The 19,969-nt window shown below is 31.1% G+C and overlaps 2 protein-coding genes across 3 annotated transcripts; one reads left to right on the forward strand and one right to left on the reverse strand.

Moving 5' to 3' along the window:
• Positions 1 to 825: 825 nt before the first annotated feature.
• On the forward strand, positions 826 to 18,529 carry LOC126747769 (ribosomal protein 63, mitochondrial-like). 2 transcript variants are annotated; one of them, XM_050456567.1, is made up of 3 exons: positions 826 to 910; positions 18,110 to 18,284; positions 18,340 to 18,529. In XM_050456567.1, exons 2-3 carry the CDS (start codon positions 18,111 to 18,113, stop codon positions 18,484 to 18,486), a joined length of 321 nt encoding a protein of 106 aa, XP_050312524.1. In that variant the 5' UTR covers positions 826 to 910; position 18,110; the 3' UTR covers positions 18,487 to 18,529. The 2 variants fall into 2 exon arrangements, with proteins under 2 accessions (XP_050312524.1, XP_050312523.1); XM_050456566.1 differs by lacking the exon at positions 826 to 910 and adding an exon at positions 14,685 to 14,844.
• LOC126747768 (protein-associating with the carboxyl-terminal domain of ezrin) lies at positions 4,828 to 14,654 on the reverse strand. Its single transcript, XM_050456565.1, has 6 exons — positions 14,211 to 14,654; positions 10,704 to 11,136; positions 10,311 to 10,646; positions 8,044 to 8,216; positions 7,734 to 7,962; positions 4,828 to 5,222 (listed from the first exon to the last, which is right to left on the reverse strand). Exons 1-6 carry the CDS (start codon positions 14,415 to 14,417, stop codon positions 4,861 to 4,863), a joined length of 1,740 nt encoding a protein of 579 aa, XP_050312522.1. The 5' UTR covers positions 14,418 to 14,654; the 3' UTR covers positions 4,828 to 4,860.
• Positions 18,530 to 19,969: the final 1,440 nt, after the last annotated feature.

Raw genomic sequence — 19,969 nt, forward strand, 5'->3', positions numbered from 1 at the left:
GAAGTTCTGTCTTCCTCAAACACTTAAAACCACTCAATAAATAAATAAATAACATATAAATTATAATATAATAATAATTATTATGAAAATCAGGGTGTCCCATTAAGACCAAATAAATACATAATAAATAAATAACATGAATAAATAAATAAATAAATATATCGCGTATAATAATCGTATATATCGCGTATACTATACCCGTCGAATATTAGTGAAAATTAGTGCAGTGGAAGTTCCAATCCAGGACCGGCCGCAAAGGAAATCTCTCACAGACCCTGACCTGCTCAGAGGTCTGGATCAGAGAGAGAGAGTGAGTAAGAGGACTTTTCGTCACTTGTTTTTTTCCTAATGATGCTCGCGCCTTTTTTTTCTTTCTGTTCCAGGTAGTATCCAGGTCGCGACGGTTCCCTACCTGGACCGCCTCATATTACTTTAAAAAAAGTAAGACGCGTATAATTAATTAACTTTTAATTAATTAAATAAATAAATATTGAATTTTCCAGATAATAATTAAAGCCACCATCCAGTAGGTAGTATATGGAAACAAAAGAATCATCTGCCTCTCTCTGTTACACTCATGCCAAATGAACGGAATTATTATGGAAAGAACCCTAAACTAGAGGACCCCATGCACCCGCACCACTACTTTTTTTTTTCTCACTTTAGGTCTAAACTGACATATCTCTCGTTCTCTCTCTCTCTCTTTCAGGCAGTATCCAGGTCTCGACGGTTCCCTACCTGGACAGCCCCCCCTCCCCAAAACCAAAGGTTAGTTGGTAGTCATATAAAAAATATCGATATTATATCGATATTATTTTTTAGGTGGTTGACGTCACTAGCCTAATAAGAGGACTCCCATTATATAATAATAGAAACAAAGGAAAATTGTTGTGCTACTAACCAATGTGAGGTAAGCGAGAGTGAGGTTGCACCGAGCCCGTTATTGTTAATTAAATAAAACTAATTAAAAGAAACAGTTATTTATTGAAATTAATTATGGCCCAAGCCGTTGCTCCCTCCGCCCCAGGGGTTCCTCGAAGTTTTTCCCGATTTTCTGGAAAACTTTTGGGTTTGGAAATGGGGTTTTTGGTGTATGTGGTGCGCGTTGAAATTGCGGAAAAGTTTTGTCTTAACGGTTTTTTTATGCGATAAGTACTTTTCCCGCAAAAAAATTTAAATGTAAGTTGTTTGGGTTTTTTTGAGGAAAATTGTGGGTAAGTTTTTCCTGGTGGGTTTTTCAAAAAAGTTTTATTGGACTTTTTTGAAGCATTTTGAGTAGTTTATCGATTTCCAAAAAAAAAAAAATTAAAAAAAAAAAAATTTTTTTTTTCATTTTTGACTCAAAAATTGTCCATTTTTTCAAAAACTCCTCATAACTCCTTTATTAATCAATTTTGAACAAAATGTTATTCTAAATAATTCGTTCTATTTTTGAATAGGAATCGGATGCTAAAAGAAAATTTTCAATATTCCCAATAGTTTTCGAGAAAATGAGGAAAAACTGTTTAAGGGTTTTCCTCAATTTTCCGGAAAACTGCTGAACTTAAAAATTATTTTTTATTGCATCTGATGCGCATTGAGATTCCAAACAACTTTTGTTTAAACAATTTTTTTCTCCAGCCAATAGTTTTCCAAAAAAAAAATAAAAACCGAAATTATGAACATTTTCCCAGGGGTACCCCTTCGGATTTTTTCAGAAAGGGAAAATCGGGTATAACTTTTTCCAGGTACATTTTCCAAAAAAGTTTCATAGGACTTTTTTGAGGTTTTTTGAGCTCTTTATCCATTTCCAAAAAAAAAAATTTTTTTTCAAAAAAAATTTTTTTTCACAATTTTGACCCAAGAATTTTTCATTTTTTTAAAAATCCTCGATAAGTCTTTTATTTTGAGATTTAGAACAAAATGTTATTCTACATGATTTGTTCTATATTTGAATGGGATTCTAATGCTAAAAGAAAAATTTCCATTTTCCCAATAGTTTTCGAGAAAATGAGGAAAAACTGTTTAGAGGTTTTTCCCAATTTTCCGGAAAACTGCGGGACTTAAAAATTATTTTTCTATTGCATGTGATGCGCATTGATATTCCAAACAACTTTTGTCTGAAAAGTTTTTTTCTCCATCCAGTAATTTTCCAGAAAAAAAATAAAAACCGAAATTCTGGACATTTTCCCAGGGGTACCCCTTTGGATTTCAGAAAGGGAAAATCAAGTATAACTTTTTCCAGGTACATTTTCCAAAAAAATTTTATAAGACTTTTTTGACGTTTTTTGAGCTCTTTATCCATTTCCAAAAAAAAAAAATTTTTTCTAAAATTTTTTTTTTCCCAATTTTGACCCAAAAATTTTTCATTTTTTTAAAAATCCTTCATAACTCTTTAATTTTGAGATTTAGGACAAAATGTTATTCAACATAATTCGTTCTATTTTTGAATAGGAATCGAATGCTAAAAGAAAATTTTCAATATTCCCGATAGTTTTCGAGAAAATGAGGAAAAACTGTTTAGGGGTTTTCCTCAATTTTCCCGAAAACTGCTGGGCTTAAAAATTATTTTTTTATTGCATCTGATGCGCATTAACATTCTAAGCAACTTTTGTTTAAACAACTTTTTTCTTTAACCAATAGTTTTCCAGAAAAAAAATAAAAACCGAAATTATGAACATTTTTCCAGGGGTATCCCTTTGGATTTTTACAGAAAGGGAAAATCAGGAATAACTTTTTCCAGGTACATTTTTCAAAAAAGTTTTATAAGACTTTTTTGACGTTTTTTGAGTTCTTTATCCATTTCCAAAAAAAAAAAAAATTTTTCCAAAAAAATTTTTTTTTCACAATTTTGATCCAAAAATTTTTCATTTTTTTAAAAATCCTTAATAACTCTTTTATTTTGAGATTTACGGCAAAATTTTATTCTACATAATTTGTTCCATTTTTGATTGGGAATCCAATACTGAAAGAAAATTTTCCATTTTCCCAATAGTTTTCGAGAAAATGAGGAAAAACTGTTTAAGGGTTTTCCTCAATTTTCCGGAAAACTGCTGAACTTAAAAATTATTTTTTTATTGCATCTGATGCGCATTGAGATTCCAAACAACTTTTGTTTAAACAATTTTTTTCTCCAGCCAATAGATTTCCAGAAAAAAAATAAAAACCGAAATTATGAACATTTTTCCAGGGGTACCCCTTTGGATTTTTTCAGAAAGGGAAAATTAGGTATAACTTTTTCCGGGTACATTTTCCAAAAAAGTTTTATAAGACTTTTTTGAAGCCCCTTGAGCAATTTATCCATTTCCAAAAAAAAAATCAATTTTTTCAAAAAATTTTTTTTTTACATTTTTGACCCGAAAATTTTCCATTTTTTCAAAAAATCCCTCATAACTCCTTTATTAATCAATTTTGGACAAAATGTTATTCTATATAATTTGTTCTATTTTTGAATAGGAATCGAATGCTAAAAGAAAATTTTCAATATTCCCAATAGTTTTCGAGAAAATGAGGAAAAACTGTTTAAGGGTTTTCCTCAATTTTCCCGAAAACTGCTGGACTTAAAAATTATTTTTTTATTGCATCTGATGCGCATTGACATTCCAAACAACTTTTGTCTAAAAAGTTTTTTTCTCCATCCAGTAATTTTCCAGAAAAAAAATAAAAACCGAAATTCTGGACATTTTCCCAGGGGTACCCCTTTGGATTTTTTCAGAAAGGGAAAATCAGGTATAACTTTTTTCAGGTACATTTTCCAAAAAAGTTTTATTAGACTTTTTTGACGTTTTTTGAGCTCTTTATCCATTTCCAAAAAAAAATAAAAAATTTTCAAAAAAATTTTTTTTTTACAATTTTGACCCAAAAATTTTTAATTTTTTTAAAAATCCTTAATAACTCTTTTATTTTGAGATTTACGGCAAAACTTTATTCTACATAATTTGTTCCATTTTTGATTGGGAATCCAATACCGAAAGAAAATTTTCAATATTCCCAATAGTTTTCGAGAAAATGAGGAAAAACTGTTTAAGGGTTTTCCTCAATTTTCCCGAAAACTGCTGGTCTTAAAAATTATTTTTATATTGCATCTGATGCGCATTAACATTCCAAGCAACTTTTGTTTAAACAATTTTTTTCTCCAGCCAATAGTTTTCCAGAAAAAAATTAAAAATCGAAATTATGGACATTTTTCCAGGGGTACCCCTTTGGATTTTTTCAGAAAGGGAAAATCGGGTATAACTTTTTCCAAGTACATTTTCCAAAAAAGTTTTATAAGACTTTTTTGAAGCCCTTTGGGCAATTTATCTATTCCCAAAAAAAAAAATTTTTTTCACAAAATTTTTTTTTTTCAAAAATTTTCAATTTTTCCAAAAAACCTCTCATAACTCCCTTATTAATCAATTTTGGACAAAATGTTATTCTAAATAATTCGTTCTATTTTTTAAAAGGAATCAAATGCCAAAAGAAAATTTTCAATATTCCCAATAGTTTTCGAGAAAATGAGGAAAAACTGAAAAAAGGTTTATGTTTTTAGCCCCCAGTCATCCGAAAATATCGATATTGTTTTTAGCTCATGGAAGTCACAACCCTAATAGGAGGCCTCCATTAATAACAGAAACAAAAAAAATCTGAGGTAAGCCTGAACATCAGAAGTGGGATTACTGCACCAAATATTTCACTCATAAATTATAAAAGAACTATTGGTCCAATTAATCTTTCTTCCTCTAGATTTTCCACTAGACTTCTTAAATAATCATTTTCACGTCAATAAATGTCCCTTACCTTTGCGCCATTTTCCTTTGGATGCCGCATATCCAGACTTGCCGCAAGCTTCTGACAAAAAAAAACACGTTTTAATACACTTAAACTATTTATTGAAATTAATTATGCCCAATCGTCGTCCCAACCCTCCTCGTCCCCCTGATGCTCGTTTTTAACCGAAAACATGCTGCTGCTGCTGCCGACCGTTTTTTCCGTCAAAAATTTCCTGCTGCTGCGTATTTCCGGTTCCATATCGGCGAAAAAGTCAACTTCCGGTTCTTCCGACGGTTGCGCCTTAATGTCCAACTCGGTGATGTCCAAGAACCGTTTGGGTCTGTTGACGTCTGTTGGGGGCGCGGCCCCTTCGCCCTCCCCCCAATCCTCCCAATTGTCCGCGGATTCTTCGCCCGATTGTTCGACGTCCTCCGTGGAGGTTTCGCCCTCCTCGCCGTCGGGTCTCGGGCGTTCCGGAAGGTCTGGACGCTCTGTTTAATAAAGAAAAACTTCTCAGGGGGGGGGGGGGGGTTTCTGGAAAACTGTTGGGTTTGGAAGTTGGGTTTTTGGGGTATGTGATGCGCCTTGAAATTGTGAAAAAGTTTTGTTTTAACGGTTTTTTTCTGGAATGAGTGGTTTTCCCGAAAAAAAAAATTTAATGTAGGTTGTTTGGGTTTTTTTTGAGGAAAATTGAGATAACTCTTTCCTGGTGGGTTTTTTAAAAAAAGTTTATGAGAGTTTTTTTGAGTTTTTTGAGAGATTTAGTCAGTTCCAAAAAAAAAATTAAAATTTCTTAAAAAATTTTTTTTTCCAATTTTTCATCCAAGTTTTTTTAAATTTTTCAAAAATCCTCTATAACTTCTTTATTTTGAGATTTACGGCAAATTTGGATTCTACATAATTTGTTCCATTTTTGATTAGGAATCCGATGCCGAAAGAAAATTTTCCATTTTCCCAATAGTTTTCGAGAAAATGAGGAAAAACTGTTTAAGAGTTTTCCTCAATTTTCCGGAAAACTATTGAATTTAAAAATTATTTTTCTATTGCATCTGATGCGCATTGACATTCCAAACAACTTTTGTTTGAACAATTTTTTTCTCCGACCAACAGTTTTCCAGAAAAAAAATAAAAACCGAAATTAGGAAGATTTTTCCAGGGGTATCCCTTTGGATTTTTTGAGGGAGGAATTTTTGGGAAAATTGGGTATAACTCTTTAAAGGTACATTTTCCAAAAAAGTTTTATAAGACTTTTTTGACATTTTTTGAGCTCTTTATCCATTTCCAAAAAAAAAAAAATTTTTTTCAAAAAAATTTTTTTTTCACATTTTTGACCCAAAAATTTTCCATTTTTTGAAAAGCCGTCCATAACTCTTTTATTTTGAGATTTACGGCAAAATCTTATTCTACATAATTTGTTCTATTTTTGAATAGGAATCGAACGGTAAAAGAAGATTTTCGATTTTCCCAATAGTTTTCGAGAAAATGAGAAAAAACTGTTTAAGAGTTTTCCTCAATTTTCCGGAAAACTATTGAATTTAAACATTATTTTTCTAGTGCATCTGATGCGCATTGACATTCCAAACAACTTTTGTTTAAACAATTTTTCTCTCTAACCAATAGTTTTCCAGAAAAAAAATAAAAACCGAAATTATGAAAATTTTTCCAGGGGTACCCCTTTGGATTTTTTGAGGGAGACTTTTTTGAGCATAACTTTTTCCAGGTACATTTTACAAAAAAGTTTTATAAGACTTTTTTAACGTTTTTTGAGCAATTTATCCATTTCCAAAAAAAAAAAATTTTTTTTCAAAAATTTTTTTTTTCCAAAATTTTGACCCAAAAATTTTTCATTTTTTTAAAAATCCTCCATAACTCTTTTATTTTGAGATTTACGGCAAAATCTTATTCTACATAATTTGTTCCACTTTTGATGGGGAATCCAATACCGAAAGAAAATTTTCCATTTTCCCAATAGTTTTCGAGAAAATGAGGAAAAACTGTTTAAGAGTTTTCCTCAATTTTCCGGAAAACTATTGAATTTAAAAATTATTTTTCTATTGCATCTGATGCGCATTGACGTTCCAAACAACTTTTGTTTAAACAATTTTTTTCTCCAACCAGTAGTTTTCCAGAAAAAAAATAAAAACCGAAATTATGAACATTTTTCCAGGGGTACCCCTTTGGATTTTTTGAGGGAGGAATTTTTGGGAAAATTGGGTATAACTCTTTAAAGGTACATTTTCCAAAAAAGTTTTATAAGACTTTTTTGAAGCCCTTTGGGCACTTTATCCATTTGCAAAAAAAAAAAAAATTTTCAAAAAATTTTTTTTTTCATAATTTTGACCCAAAAATTTTTAATTTTTTCAAAAATCCTCCATAACTCTTTTATTTATCAATTTTGGACAAAATGTTATTCTATATAATTTGTTCTATTTTTGAATAGGAATCCAATACCGAAAGAAAATTTTCTATTTTCCCAATAGTTTTCGAGAAAATGAGGAAAAACTGTTTAAGAGTTTTCCTCAATTTTCCGGAAAACAACTGAATTTAAAAATTATTTTTCTATTGCATCTGATGCGCATTGACATTCCAAACAACTTTTGTTTGAACAATTTTTTTCTCCAACCAATAGTTTTCCAGAAAAAAAATAAAAACCGAAATTATTGACATTTTTCCAGGGGTACCCCTTTGGATTTTTTCAGAAAGGGAAAATCAGGTATAACTTTTTCCAGGTACATTTTACAAAAAAGTTTTATAAGACTTTTTTGACGTTTTTTGAGCACTTTATCCATTTCCAAAAAAAAAAATTTTTTTTTTTCATAATTTTGACCCAAAAATTTTTCTTTTTTTCAAAAACCTCTCATAACTCCTTTATTTATCAATTTTGGACAAAACGTTATTCTATATAATTTGTTCTATTTTCAATCAAGAACCCTATACTCAAAAAAAACCTCCAATATTCCCAACAGTTTTCACTAAAAAACCAATTTTCCCGGGCCACTTACCCCCCAAAGTGCCCTTCGCCCCTTCCACATCCGCGGACCTCAAAACCTGCCCCAATTCCGCACCGTTTATTGGTGCGGCCGCACGACTATTCGGTCGGCCATCGTTAAACAATTTGGCCCGTTCGCCACTGATGACCACGTGCGCCCCCAAAACCGGCACCAGGGCGGCCAGGGTGTGCAAAGTGGCGCACACCAACTCGTCATCGAGGTCCTTGATGCCCACCAGAAGCTAAAATTCCACCCTGTATATGAGTTTATTCGTTTGTTTTTTTTTTTTGAGGGAGGAGGCGGGAGGGGGTGAAAAACTCACCTCCGGTAAAATTTTGAATTGCAAATCGTCCCGGGAAAAACAGTCGAAACATTGCGGCAAATAATCGAGCAGTCGCCGCCGTATTTGCGCATCCCTCACCGGGAAGATGCGTAAAAGTTTAGGCGCGATGTACGTTTTAAAGACTTCCAAGGAGAATATGGCGTCGTTAGTACCTAAAGATTTTTTAGTTGGTACTACTGTAATAATTGTACAAGATAATATATACAGGTCGGAGCAAACGCCCTCAAAAGGTCCCATAAACTAGTGAAGTAAATTATAAGTTGAAGGTGCAATTTGTCCTTGTCCCCTTGATTTGTTTGTGACCTTTAAATGACCTTCGAGGGTTTTGGGGTAATTTAGGCTTGTTGTCGGTGGCCACTTGATTTTGCAACGAAAATTGAGAGAGTTCGTTAATGTATTGTTCTGTTTTATTAGGCATGAGAGGGTTTTTAGTACAAATGTTTAAATAGTACAAATATTATTAAATATTTTGTACAATTTGTCACTGTTTTTTTTGTATTGAAAATTGTACTAAAAATAGTACAAATATTATTAAAAATTGTACTAAAAAGGCCCTTATGCGTGGCCAGAGGCCTCGCATCACTAAGCAATTTTGAAATTGTCTCAATTTAGATGCAAAAATTGTGATAATTGAGGAAATTGGTTGGTGGTGCGAGGCCTCTGGCCACGCACAAGGGTTTTTTTAGTACAATTTTAAAAAGTACACATTTCTCGTAATATTTCGTGAAAATTTTCACAAATTTTTTTGCATTATAAATTGTACTAAAAATAGTACAAATATTATTAAAAATTGTACTAAAAAGCCCTTATGCGTTGCCAAAGACCTCGCATCACTAAGCAATTTTGAAATTGTCTTAATTTAGGTGCAAAAATTGTGATAATTAAGGAAATTGCTTGGTGGTGCGAGGCCTCTGGCCACGCACAAGGGTTTTTTTTAGTACAATTTTAAAAAGTACAATTTTTTCGTCACATTTTGTACAAATTTTCACGAAATTTTTTCATTAAAAATTGTACTAAAAATTGTACAAATATTATTAAAAATTGTACTAAAAAGCCCTTATGCGTGGCCAGAGGCATCACCAAGCAATTTTCTCAGTTATCACAATTTTTGCATTAAAATTAAAACAATTTAAAAATTGCTTAGTGATGCGAGACCTCTGGCCACGCATAAGGGCTTTTTTAGTACAAATGTTTAAATAGTACAAATTTCTATTATTATTTTGTACAATTTTCCAGGGAATTTTGTATTAAAAATTGTACCTAGTACAAATATTATTAAATATTTTGTACAATTTTTCACTGTTTTTTTGTACAAAAAATTGTATTAAAAAGCCCTTATGCTACTTTTAGTACATGCCATACTATTTTTAGTACAATTTTTAATGCAAAAAATTCGTGGAAATTTGTAAAAAATGTTACGAGGAAATTGTACTTTTTAAAATTGTACTAAAAAAACCCTTGTGTGTGGCCAGAGGCCTCGCATCACTAAGCAATTTTCTATTCAATTTTGACTGTTTGAATAATTGTACTATTTAAAATATTTGTACTAAAAATACCCGAAATACAAATCTTTAAATAGTACAAATCTCTATCAATATTTTGTACAATTTTCCACTTAATTTTACATTAAAAATTGTACTAAAAAAGCTTTGGTTGGTTAAAAATTGCTTAGTGATGCGAGGCCTCTGGCCACGCATAAGGGCCTTTTTAGTACAAAATTTTAAATAGTACAATTTTTCCTTGAAAATTTTGTACAATTTTATACTCAATTTTGTATTAAAAATTGTACTAAAAAAGCCCTTATTGCGTCACGCATCACTAAACAAATTTCCCAATTATCACAATTTTTGGATTTAAATGAAATCAATTTAACGCATTTAGTACAAATTTTCAAACGGTACAGAGTTTTATTATATTTGATTGTACAATTTTTAGTTCATTGTTACAATAAAATTGTACTAAAACTTCGCATTATTAAGTAATAAAACAGCACCTTTTTGTACTAAGAAAGTACCAATATTTCATGCATGAGACACCCTTTAAAGGTCATCGTGGACAACCCTGATTTTTCCTCTCCCACCCTCCACCCCCCCTTGAGGCACCCTTTTAACATTCGCCCTTACCAAGGCCAACAAAAGAGTTTAATAGCCCTGATGATGATGATGATGATGACGACCTATAAATCCGAAATCAGTAGACAATAATATTGTACAATATATTGTACAAAATCCATCAATCACACTTACCTTTTCTCGGAACCATTATATAAGGTAAAACGCACTCTTGGGCATCCTGATTCAACAGGACCAGTCTAGAGACCAAAAGTCCGCCCAGTTGGCCGGCCACTAGTTCCTCGTCATCCAGCGCTCTCAGTTCCTTTTCCAGATTTTTAAAAAATTCCGATTTTTCCGGATCCGATTTAAGCGGTAACTCGATCAGGAACGAGTGGATCGTAATAAATGGATGCTTGAAGTACGGATGATCCAGGAGGTTTTGCAGTGTGGTCGTTTGTAAGTGGTTGGGGTCCTCTAGGACTTTTGTACAATAGTTTTGGAACGATTCTCTGGATGCATTGGGGTCACCTTAAATAATCCGGAAATTATTTGGAGGCCTTAAGATGGAGTTAATGAATGATTTACTGGAGTTTTTGAGGAGATCCAGAGCCGTTGCGCAAAACCCCACCAGATCCAGTTTACTTTTGTCCTTCAGACTCTCCGCGCCATCCGGGATTTTATGACCCCCCCTCCACTTTTCAGTCTTCCGGACGTAATCCGGATTTAACTGGTTGTAAGGGCACAAGTACTCCATCCCTCCCAGTTTCCAGTTGCCCTCTTTGTTCACCATAATTGAGGCAACGGAAACGTTGTTATGGGACACGGAGGCTTTTGAGTGTAAAAAATCAATGGCTTTCAATATGGAGTAGAGGCCCAAGCAGACCTCCATGGGGCTCAAATGCGACTGAATCAGGTGTGCTAGGGGGCTCACTTCCTCTACCGCTAAGTAGTATTTGGAGGATTTTTGCCAGGAGGTTATGTATTTGACGATGGAGGGATGGCGGTAGATTTTGATGTTCTGAAATGTACAGAATGGGATTGGTACTCTAGTTTGTACAATTTTTGACCCTTTTTCGTATTAAAATTGTACTAAAAATTTGGTCACGTCACGATATGTTTGAAGAATTTTTATTCGGAGGTAAACGTTGTGATAATTCAAGGAATTGTTGTTTTTAGTACAAATTTTTGAATTGTACAAGGTTTTATAATGATATTTTGTACAATTTTGTATTAAAAATTGTACTAAAAAAGCCCTTATGCGTGGCCAGAGGCCTCGCATCACTAAGCAATTTTTAACCAACCAGAGCTTTTTTAGTACAATTTTTAATGCAAAATTAAGTGGAAAATTGTACAAAATATTGATGGAGATTTGTACTATTTAAAAATTTATCCTCGGATATTTTTAGTACAAATATTTTAAATAGTACAATTATTCAAACAGTCAAAATTGAAAAGAAAATTGCTCAGTGATGCGAGGCCTCTGGCCACGCTTAAGGGTTTTTTTAGTACAATTTTTAATATAAAAATGGGTGAAAGAGGGTTCAAAATATGAATTGAAAAAAAAGAAAAGCCTAAAAAGTACAATTTTCTTGTAACATTACGTACAAATTTTCATTTTGCATTAAAAATTGTACTAAAAATAGTACAAATAATATTAAATATTTTGTACAATTTTCCACTCAATTTTGCATTAAAAATTGTACTAAAAAAACCCTTATGCGTGGCCAGAGGCCTCGCATCACTAAGCAATTTTGAAATTGTCTCAATTTAGGTGCAATAATTGTGATAATTGAGGAAATTGCTTGGTGGTGCGAGGCCTCTGGCCACGCACAAGGGTTTTTTTAGTACAATTTTAAAAAGTACAATTTTCTCGTAACATTACGTACAAATTTTCACGAATTTTTTGCATTAAAAATTATACTAAAAATGTTACATTATTATTAAATATTTTGTACAATTTTCAACTCAATTTTGCATTAAAAATTGTACTAAAAAGACCTTTATGCGTGGCCAGAGGCCTCGCATCACCAAGCAATTTTCTACATTATCACAATTTTTGCACCTAAATTGAGACAATTTCAGAATTGCTTAGTGACGCATAAGGGCTTTTTTAGTACAATTTTTAATGCAAAATTAAGTGGCAAATTGTACAAAATAATTATTTGAAATTTGTACTATTTAAAAAATTGTACTAAAAACAACATCCTTGCATCAAAACATAAATTCTTTAAACATTTCTTAGTGATGCTCCTGGTCAAATTTTTAGTACAAATGTTTAAATAGTACAATTTTTCATTTAAATTTTGTACAATTTGCCACTCAATTTTGTACTAAAAAAACCTTCATGCGTGGCGCATCACTAAACAATTTTCCCAATTATCACAATATTTGCATTTAAATTAAATCAATTTAACGCATTTAGTACAAATTTTTACACGGAACAGAGTTTTATTATATTTTGTACAATTTTTAGTTTACTTTTATATTAAAATTGTACTAAAACCTTTGTACAAAATTATGTTATTATTTTGTACAATTATTGCCATTTTTCATATTAAAATTGTACTAAAAATGGTACAAATAATATTAAATATTTTGTACAATTTTCCACTCAATTTTGCATTAAAAAATGTACTAAAAAAGCAAAAATTGTGATAATTGGGAAAATTGCTTAGTGATATGATTTAGCAGTTTTTTTTATTTAAATTTGACTGTTTAAATAATTGTACTATTTAGATATTTGTACTAAAAATACCCAAAGAATAAATCTTTAAATAGTACAAATCTCTATCAATATTTTGTACAATTTCCCACTAAATTTTGCATTAAAAATTGTACTATTCAAATATTTGTACTAAAAATACACAAAGTACAAGTCTTTAAATAGTACAATTTTTCTATCAATATTTTGTACAATTTTCCACTCAGTTTTGCATTAAAAATTGTACTAAAAAAGCCCTTATGCGTGGCCAGAGGCCTCGCATCACTAAGCAATTTCTAAATTGTTTTAATTTAAATGCAAAAATTGTGATAATAAAGAAAATTGTTTAGTGATGTGATTTAGCAATTTTCTATTTAAATTTGACTGTTTAAATAATTGTACTATTTAGATATTTGTACTAAAAATACCCAAAGAATCAATCTTTAAATAGTACAAATCTCTATCAATATTTCGTACAATTTCCCACTAAATTTTGCATTAAAAATTGTACTATTCAAATATTTGTACTAAAAATACCCAAAGTACAAGTCTTTAAATAGTACAAATTTCTATTAATATTTTGTACAATTTTCCACTCAGTTTTGCATTAAAAATTGTACTAAAAAGGCCCTTATGCGAGGCCTCTGGCCTCTGGCCACGCATAAGGGATTTTTTAGTACAATTTTTAATGCCAAATTAAGTGACAAATTGTACAAAATATTAATTGAAATTTGTACTATTTAAACATTTGTACTAAAAATGTTCAAAGTACAAATAATTAAATTGTACAAAATTCATTTAATATTTTGTACAACTTTCCACTTAATTTTGCATTAATAATTGTACTAAAAATACCCAAAGTACAAATCTTTAAATAGTACAAATCTCCATTAATATTTTGTACAATTTCTCACCCAAATTTTGTATTAAAAATTGTACTAAAAAAGAGGCCTCTGGCCACACATAAGGCCTTAGTACAATTCTAAGACAAATTGTACAATTGCATCATTTAAAAACTTGTACTTTGAGGTTAATTTGAGTCAATATATATCAAAAAACTCATTTACCCGAGTCAAAACAATTTTATGCAATACCTACCCCTACCAACCGAAGGGACATCCGGGACATTTTATACCATCCCGAGGTCTTAATTAAATAAATTAAAATAAAGAAGAAACAGATAAATCCAGGTCCGAACCTATATACCTATTGCCTCAATATAGCACATGTTACACTGTCAAAAGCTTTTGTGAAATCATAAAAAACCACTCGATTTAGTACCTTATACACTAAAAAACATCAATATCCAAGTACAAAATCAAGAAGTAGTGAAAGGTATAGGTACTACTGCATCAAAACAATCAATAATTTAATAACATACAGTACAGTACCTTACTGAACTTCTCTAAAGGGGTCAACTGTTGGTCCCTCCAAAAGGGCTCTTCGACCAACAATTCACCCGCAAACAATGTGACCCTGACGCTCGAACCACTTTCCGAGCCGTTTATGGTGGCCCCATGTTGCGACCAAAAGTCCGATACGACCGTAACGGTGTCGTCCACTTCTACGTCGGACATTTGAGACTGTTCGTTGCCCATTTTATTAAGAAGGGGGGCCAGTATTTGGGGCAGTTTTGTTGGTTTAAGGGGCTCTTACTTTTATTCTATTCTATTATATAATGCCTATAGAGTCATCATTATTGCTTAATTAGTATATATATATAGTGAAACTGTGGGCCTAAAATCTCGAAAACACATAATATTATATATAATAATAAAAACATAAATATGACTATTTTGAGGTTATGTGTACATACATACGTTGAATCGATCGTGTGCAATAGCCAACTTAACCTCACTTTTCCTTTACATAACCTCATTTACACTAGTGTCATTGTGGTTTTGTTGTTGTTGTTATTGTTGCTCTAATAGGGCTCCCGGGGCTTCGATAAGTTTGTTTTCATTTGCTGGCCTGCACTTGAATTTCTAGTTAATTCCCTCCTTAAGTGTTTTTATAATTAGACGTGTAAGTACTGTAGGATAATTTATTAGCATTATTATGGGTGCTCTAGTGTCTTTAATTGCTCTTAAAGGCTTTAAATTAATGCGTGTCAAGCTGATGCAATTTGAGGAGTATCAAGTTTATATAATCCTCGATAACTTGCTTATTATTCAATTTATGGCTAAATGTTGTTCTTTATGATTTGTTCTATTTTTGATTAGGAAGCTAATGATGAAAGAATTTTTTTAATATTCCCAGTATTTTTTGAGAAAATTAGGAAAAACTGATGAAGGGTTTTTTCCGATTTTCTGGAAAACTGTTGGATTTAAAGATTGTTTTTCTATGCCATCTGATGCACAGTGAAATTCCAAACAACTTTTGTTTAAACAGTTTTTTCCTACAACCAATAGTTTTCCAGAAAAAAAATAAATCTGACATTTTTCCAGGGATTTTTTGAGGGAGCCTTTTTTGGGAAAATTGGTCATAACTTTTTCCAGGTACATTTTCCAAAAAAATTTTATAAGACTTTTTTGAAGCCCTTTAGGCAATTTATCCATTTCCAAAAAAAAAATCAATTTTTTCGAAAAAATATTTTTTTCAAATTTTTGATACAAAAATTTTCCATTTTTTTAAAAATCTCTCATAACTCCTTTATTTATCATTTTTCGACAAAATGTTATTCTATATCATTTATCCTATTTTTGAATAGGAATCCAATGCTAAAAGAAAATTTTCCAAATTTCCAATAGTTTTCGAGAAAATGAGGAAAAACTGTTTTGGAGTTTTCCTCGATTTTCCGGAAAACTGTTAAACTAAAAAATTATTTTTTCATTGCATTTGATGCGCATTGACAATCCAAACAACTTTTGTTTAAACAATTTTTTTTTACAACCAATAGTTTTCCAGAAAAAAAATAAAAACCGAAATTATGAACATTTTTCCAGGGGTACCCCTTTGGATTTTTTGAGGGAGATTTTTTTGGGAAAATCGGTTATAACTTTTTCCAGGTACATGTTCCAAAAAAAATTTATGAGACTTTTTTGTAGTCCTTTAGGCAATTTATCCATTTCCAAAAAAAAAAAAAAAAAATTTCGAAAAAAAATTTTTTTCAAATTTTTGATCCAAAAATTTTCCATTTTTTTAAAAATCTCTCATAACTCCTTTATTTATCAATTTTCGACAAAATGTTATTCTATATCATTTGTCCTATTTTTGAATAGGAATCTAATGCTGAAAGAAAACTTTTGAAATTTCCAATAGTTTTTGAGAAAATGAGGAAAAACTGTTTTGAGGTTTTCCTCAATTTTCCGGAAAACTGTTAGACTAAAAAATTATTTTTCTATTGCATCTGATGCGCATTGACAATCCAAATAACTTTTGTTTAAACAATTTTTCTCTCCAACCAATAGTTTTCCAGAAAAAAAATAAAAACTGATATTATTGACATTTTTCCAGGGGTACCCCTTTGGATTTCTTGAGGGAGACTTTTTTGGGAAAATTGGTCATAACTTTTTCCAGGTGCGTTTTCCAAAAAAGTTTTATGAGACTTTTTTGAAGCCCTTTAGGCAATTTATCCATTTCTAGAAAAAAAAAAAAAAAAAATTCGAAAAAAAATTTTTTTCAAATTTTTGTCCCAAAAACTAGCAATTTTTTCAAAAATTTGTCATAACTCCTTTATTTATCATTTTTCGACAAAATGTTATTCTATATAATTTGTTCTATTTTTGAATAGGAATCCAATGCTAAAATAAAATTTTCCAAATTCCCAATAGTTTCCGTGAAAATGAGGAAAAACTGTTTTGGAGTTTTCCACGATTTTCCGGAAAACTGTTGGACTAAAAAATTATTTTTTATTGCATTTGATGCGCATTGACAATCCAAACAACTTTTGTTTAAACAATTTTTTTCTACAACCAATAGTTTTCCAGGAAAAAAATAAAAACCAAAATTATGAACATTTTTCCAGGGGTACCCCTTTGGATTTTTTGAGAGGGAAATTTTTGGGAAAAATGGGTATAACTTTTTCCAGGTACATTTTCCAAAAAAGTTTTATAAGACTTTTTTGTAGCATTTGAGGCAATTTATCCATTTCCAAAAAAAAAATAAATTTTTTCGAAAAAAATTTTTTTTCAAATTTTTGACCCAAAAATTTGCAATTTTTTCAAAAATCTGTCATAACTCCTTTATTTATCAATTTTCGACAAAATGTTATTCTATATAATTTGTTCTATTTTTGAATAGGAATCCAATGCTAAAAGAAAATTTTCCAAATTTCCACTAGTTTTCGAGAAAATGAGGAAAAACTGTTTTGGAGTTTTCCTCGATTTTCCGGAAAACTGTTGGACTAAAAAATTATTTTTTTATTGCATTTGATGCGCATTGACAATCCAAACAACTTTTGTTTAAACAATTTTTTTCTACAACCAATAGTTTTCCAGAAAAAAATAAAAACCGAAATTATGAACATTTTTCCAGGGGTACCCCTTTGGATTTTTTGAGGGAGACTTTTTTGGGAAAATTGGTCATAACTTTTCCCAGGTACATTTTCCAAAAAAATTTCATAAGACTTTTTTGTAGCATTTTAAGCAATCTATCCATTTCCAAAAAAAATAAAATTTTTTTGAAAAATTTTTTTTTTTAAATTTTTGACCAAAAAATTTTCCATTTTTTCAAAAATCCTCCATAACTCTTTTATTTATCAATTTTCGACAAAATGTTATTCTATATCATTTGTTCTATTTTTGAATAGGAATCGAATGCTAAAAGAAAATTTTCCAAATTCCCAATATTTTCCGAGAAAATGAGGAAAAACTGTTTTGGAGTTTTCCTCAATTTTCCGGAAAACTGTTGGACTAAAAAATTATTTTTCTATTAAATCTGATGCGCATTGAAATTCCAAACAACTTTTGTTTAAACAATTTTTTCCTACAACCAATAGTTTTCCAGAAAAAAAATAAAAACTGACATTTTCCCAGGGATTTTTTAAGGGAGACTTTTTTGGGAAAATTGGTCATAACTTTTTTTTGGTACATTTTTCAAAAAAATGTTATAAGACTTTTTTGAAGCCCTTTAGGCAATTTATCCATTTCCAAAAAAAAAAAATTTTTTTCAAAAAAAAAATTTTAACCCAAAAAACCTCAATAACTCCTTAATTACTAAATTTACGCCAAAACGTTATTCTTCATGACTTGTTCTATTTTCCACGAGGAACCCAACGCCAAAAAAAAATTTCCCATATTCCCAATACTTTTCGAGAAAATGCGTAAAAACCGATTTTTCCTTTTTTAAGGATGCGACTGTTTGCCGCCCTGTTCCGCCGCAAACACATGCCCCCGGGACACATATGGCGCGGCAAAATCCGCCTATCCAAAGAGGTGACCCTAAAGCACCTTCAGGACCTCAAAGACAAATTCGAAATCGAAGAACAGAACATGTTTTACCTAAGAAACGCTTATTTAACCCCGGTAAGAGCGAGTTATCAATATCGGGGGGGTGCAATAAAACAGTCTTTTGTTTCAGGAACAATCGTTTGGCCACGCGAGAGCTCTGGGCAAAAACCAGGAGAGATACGTGGCCACTATGACCAAACGAAAGGAGTATTACGATAATGTGACCATCGAGTCACGATTGGCACATTTGAGGGTCAACGAACCATGGGATGTTTAAGAATTGTGGGTGTAGTTGGTTATTAAAATATACATTAGTTTGATTAGGTGTTTCACTCCAGATTTTTTCCAGAGTAAAGATAGAGTAATGAAATAAAAACCTCTTGATGGCCAGTTTAAGTAGCTATAAAAAACTATTATATAATTTCCTCGTAACTATTATAGTTACCAAGTTATTTAAATTTGAAATTTAGTTAAAGTCAAAACTGAGTGGTCCAACATTTTTCCAGATAACTTTGTCTAGGATAAAGATAGAGTCGTGAAATAAAAACCTCCCGATAGTCAGTCTAAGTAGCTATAAAAAACTATTATAAAACTTCCTTGTAACTATTATAGTTACCGAGTTATTTAAATTTTAAATTTCGTTAAAGTCAGTTGGAGTCCAAACTGAGTGGCTCAACAATTTTCCAGATAACTTTGTCTAGGATAAAGATAGAGTCGTGAAATAAAAACTTCCTGAAAGTCAGTCTAAGTAGCTATAAAAAACTATTATAGAACTTCCTTGTAACTATTATAGTTACCAAGTTATTTAAATTTGAAATTTAGTTAAAGTCAAAACTGAGTGGTCCAACATTTTTCCAGATAACTTTGTCTAGGATAAAGATAGAGTCGTGAAATAAAAACTTCCTGAAAGTCAGTCTAAGTAGCTATAAAAAACTATTATAGAACTTCCTTGTAACTATTATAGTTACCAAGTTATTTAAATTTGAAATTTAGTTAAAGTCAAAACTGAGTGGTCCAACATTTTTCCAGATAACTTTGTCTAGGATAAAGATAGAGTCGTGAAATAAAAACCTCCCGATAGTCAGTCTAAGTAGCTATAAAAAACTATTATAAAACTTCCTTGTAACTATTATAGTTACCAAGTTATTTAAATTTGAAATTTAGTTAAAGTCAAAACTGAGTGGTCCAACATTTTTCCAGATAACTTTGTCTAGGATAAAGATAGAGTCGTGAAATAAAAACCTCCCGATAGTCAGTCTAAGTAGCTATAAAAAACTATTATAAAACTTCCTTGTAACTATTATAGTTACCGAGTTATTTAAATTTTAAATTTCGTTAAAGTCAGTTGGAGTCCAAACTGAGTGACTCAACAATTTTCCAGATAACTTTGTCCAGGATAAAGATAGAGTCGTGAAATAAAAACCTCCTAAAAGTCAGTCTAAGTAGCTATAAAAAACTATTATAAAACTTCCCTGTAACTATTATAGTTACCGAGTTATTTAAATTTGAAATTTCGTTAAAGTCAGTTGAAGTCCAAAGTGAGTGACTCAACATTTTTCCAGATAACTTTGTCCAGGATAAAGATAGAGTCGTGAAATAAAAACTTCCTGATAGTCAGTCTAAGTAGCTATAAAAAACTTTTATAAAACTTCCTTGTAACGATTATAGTTACCCAGTTATTTAAATTTGAAATTTGGTTAAAGTCAAAACTGAGTGGTCCAACATTTTTCCACATAACTTTGTCCAGGATAAAGATAGAG

The sequence above is a fragment of the Anthonomus grandis genome, chromosome 20 (genome assembly GCF_022605725.1).
Source record: "Anthonomus grandis grandis chromosome 20, icAntGran1.3, whole genome shotgun sequence".
Classification (NCBI taxonomy): domain Eukaryota; kingdom Metazoa; phylum Arthropoda; class Insecta; order Coleoptera; family Curculionidae; genus Anthonomus; species Anthonomus grandis.

Excerpts from the sequence above, each read along its gene's own strand:
- LOC126747768 (XM_050456565.1), bottom strand. The coding sequence starts at position 14,417 with ATGGGCAACGAACAGTCTCAAATGTCCGACGTAGAAGTGGACGACACC. Across the intron at positions 11,137-14,210 it reads CTTTAGAGAAGTTCAGTAAG|AACATCAAAATCTACCGCCA; the intron begins GTACTGTACTGT and ends TGTACATTTCAG. Across the intron at positions 8,217-10,310 it reads TATAATGGTTCCGAGAAAAG|GTACTAACGACGCCATATTC; the intron begins GTAAGTGTGATT and ends AAAAATCTTTAG.
- LOC126747769 (XM_050456567.1), top strand. The coding sequence starts at position 18,111 with ATGCGACTGTTTGCCGCCCTGTTCCGCCGCAAACACATGCCCCCGGGA. Across the intron at positions 18,285-18,339 it reads GAAACGCTTATTTAACCCCG|GAACAATCGTTTGGCCACGC; the intron begins GTAAGAGCGAGT and ends CTTTTGTTTCAG.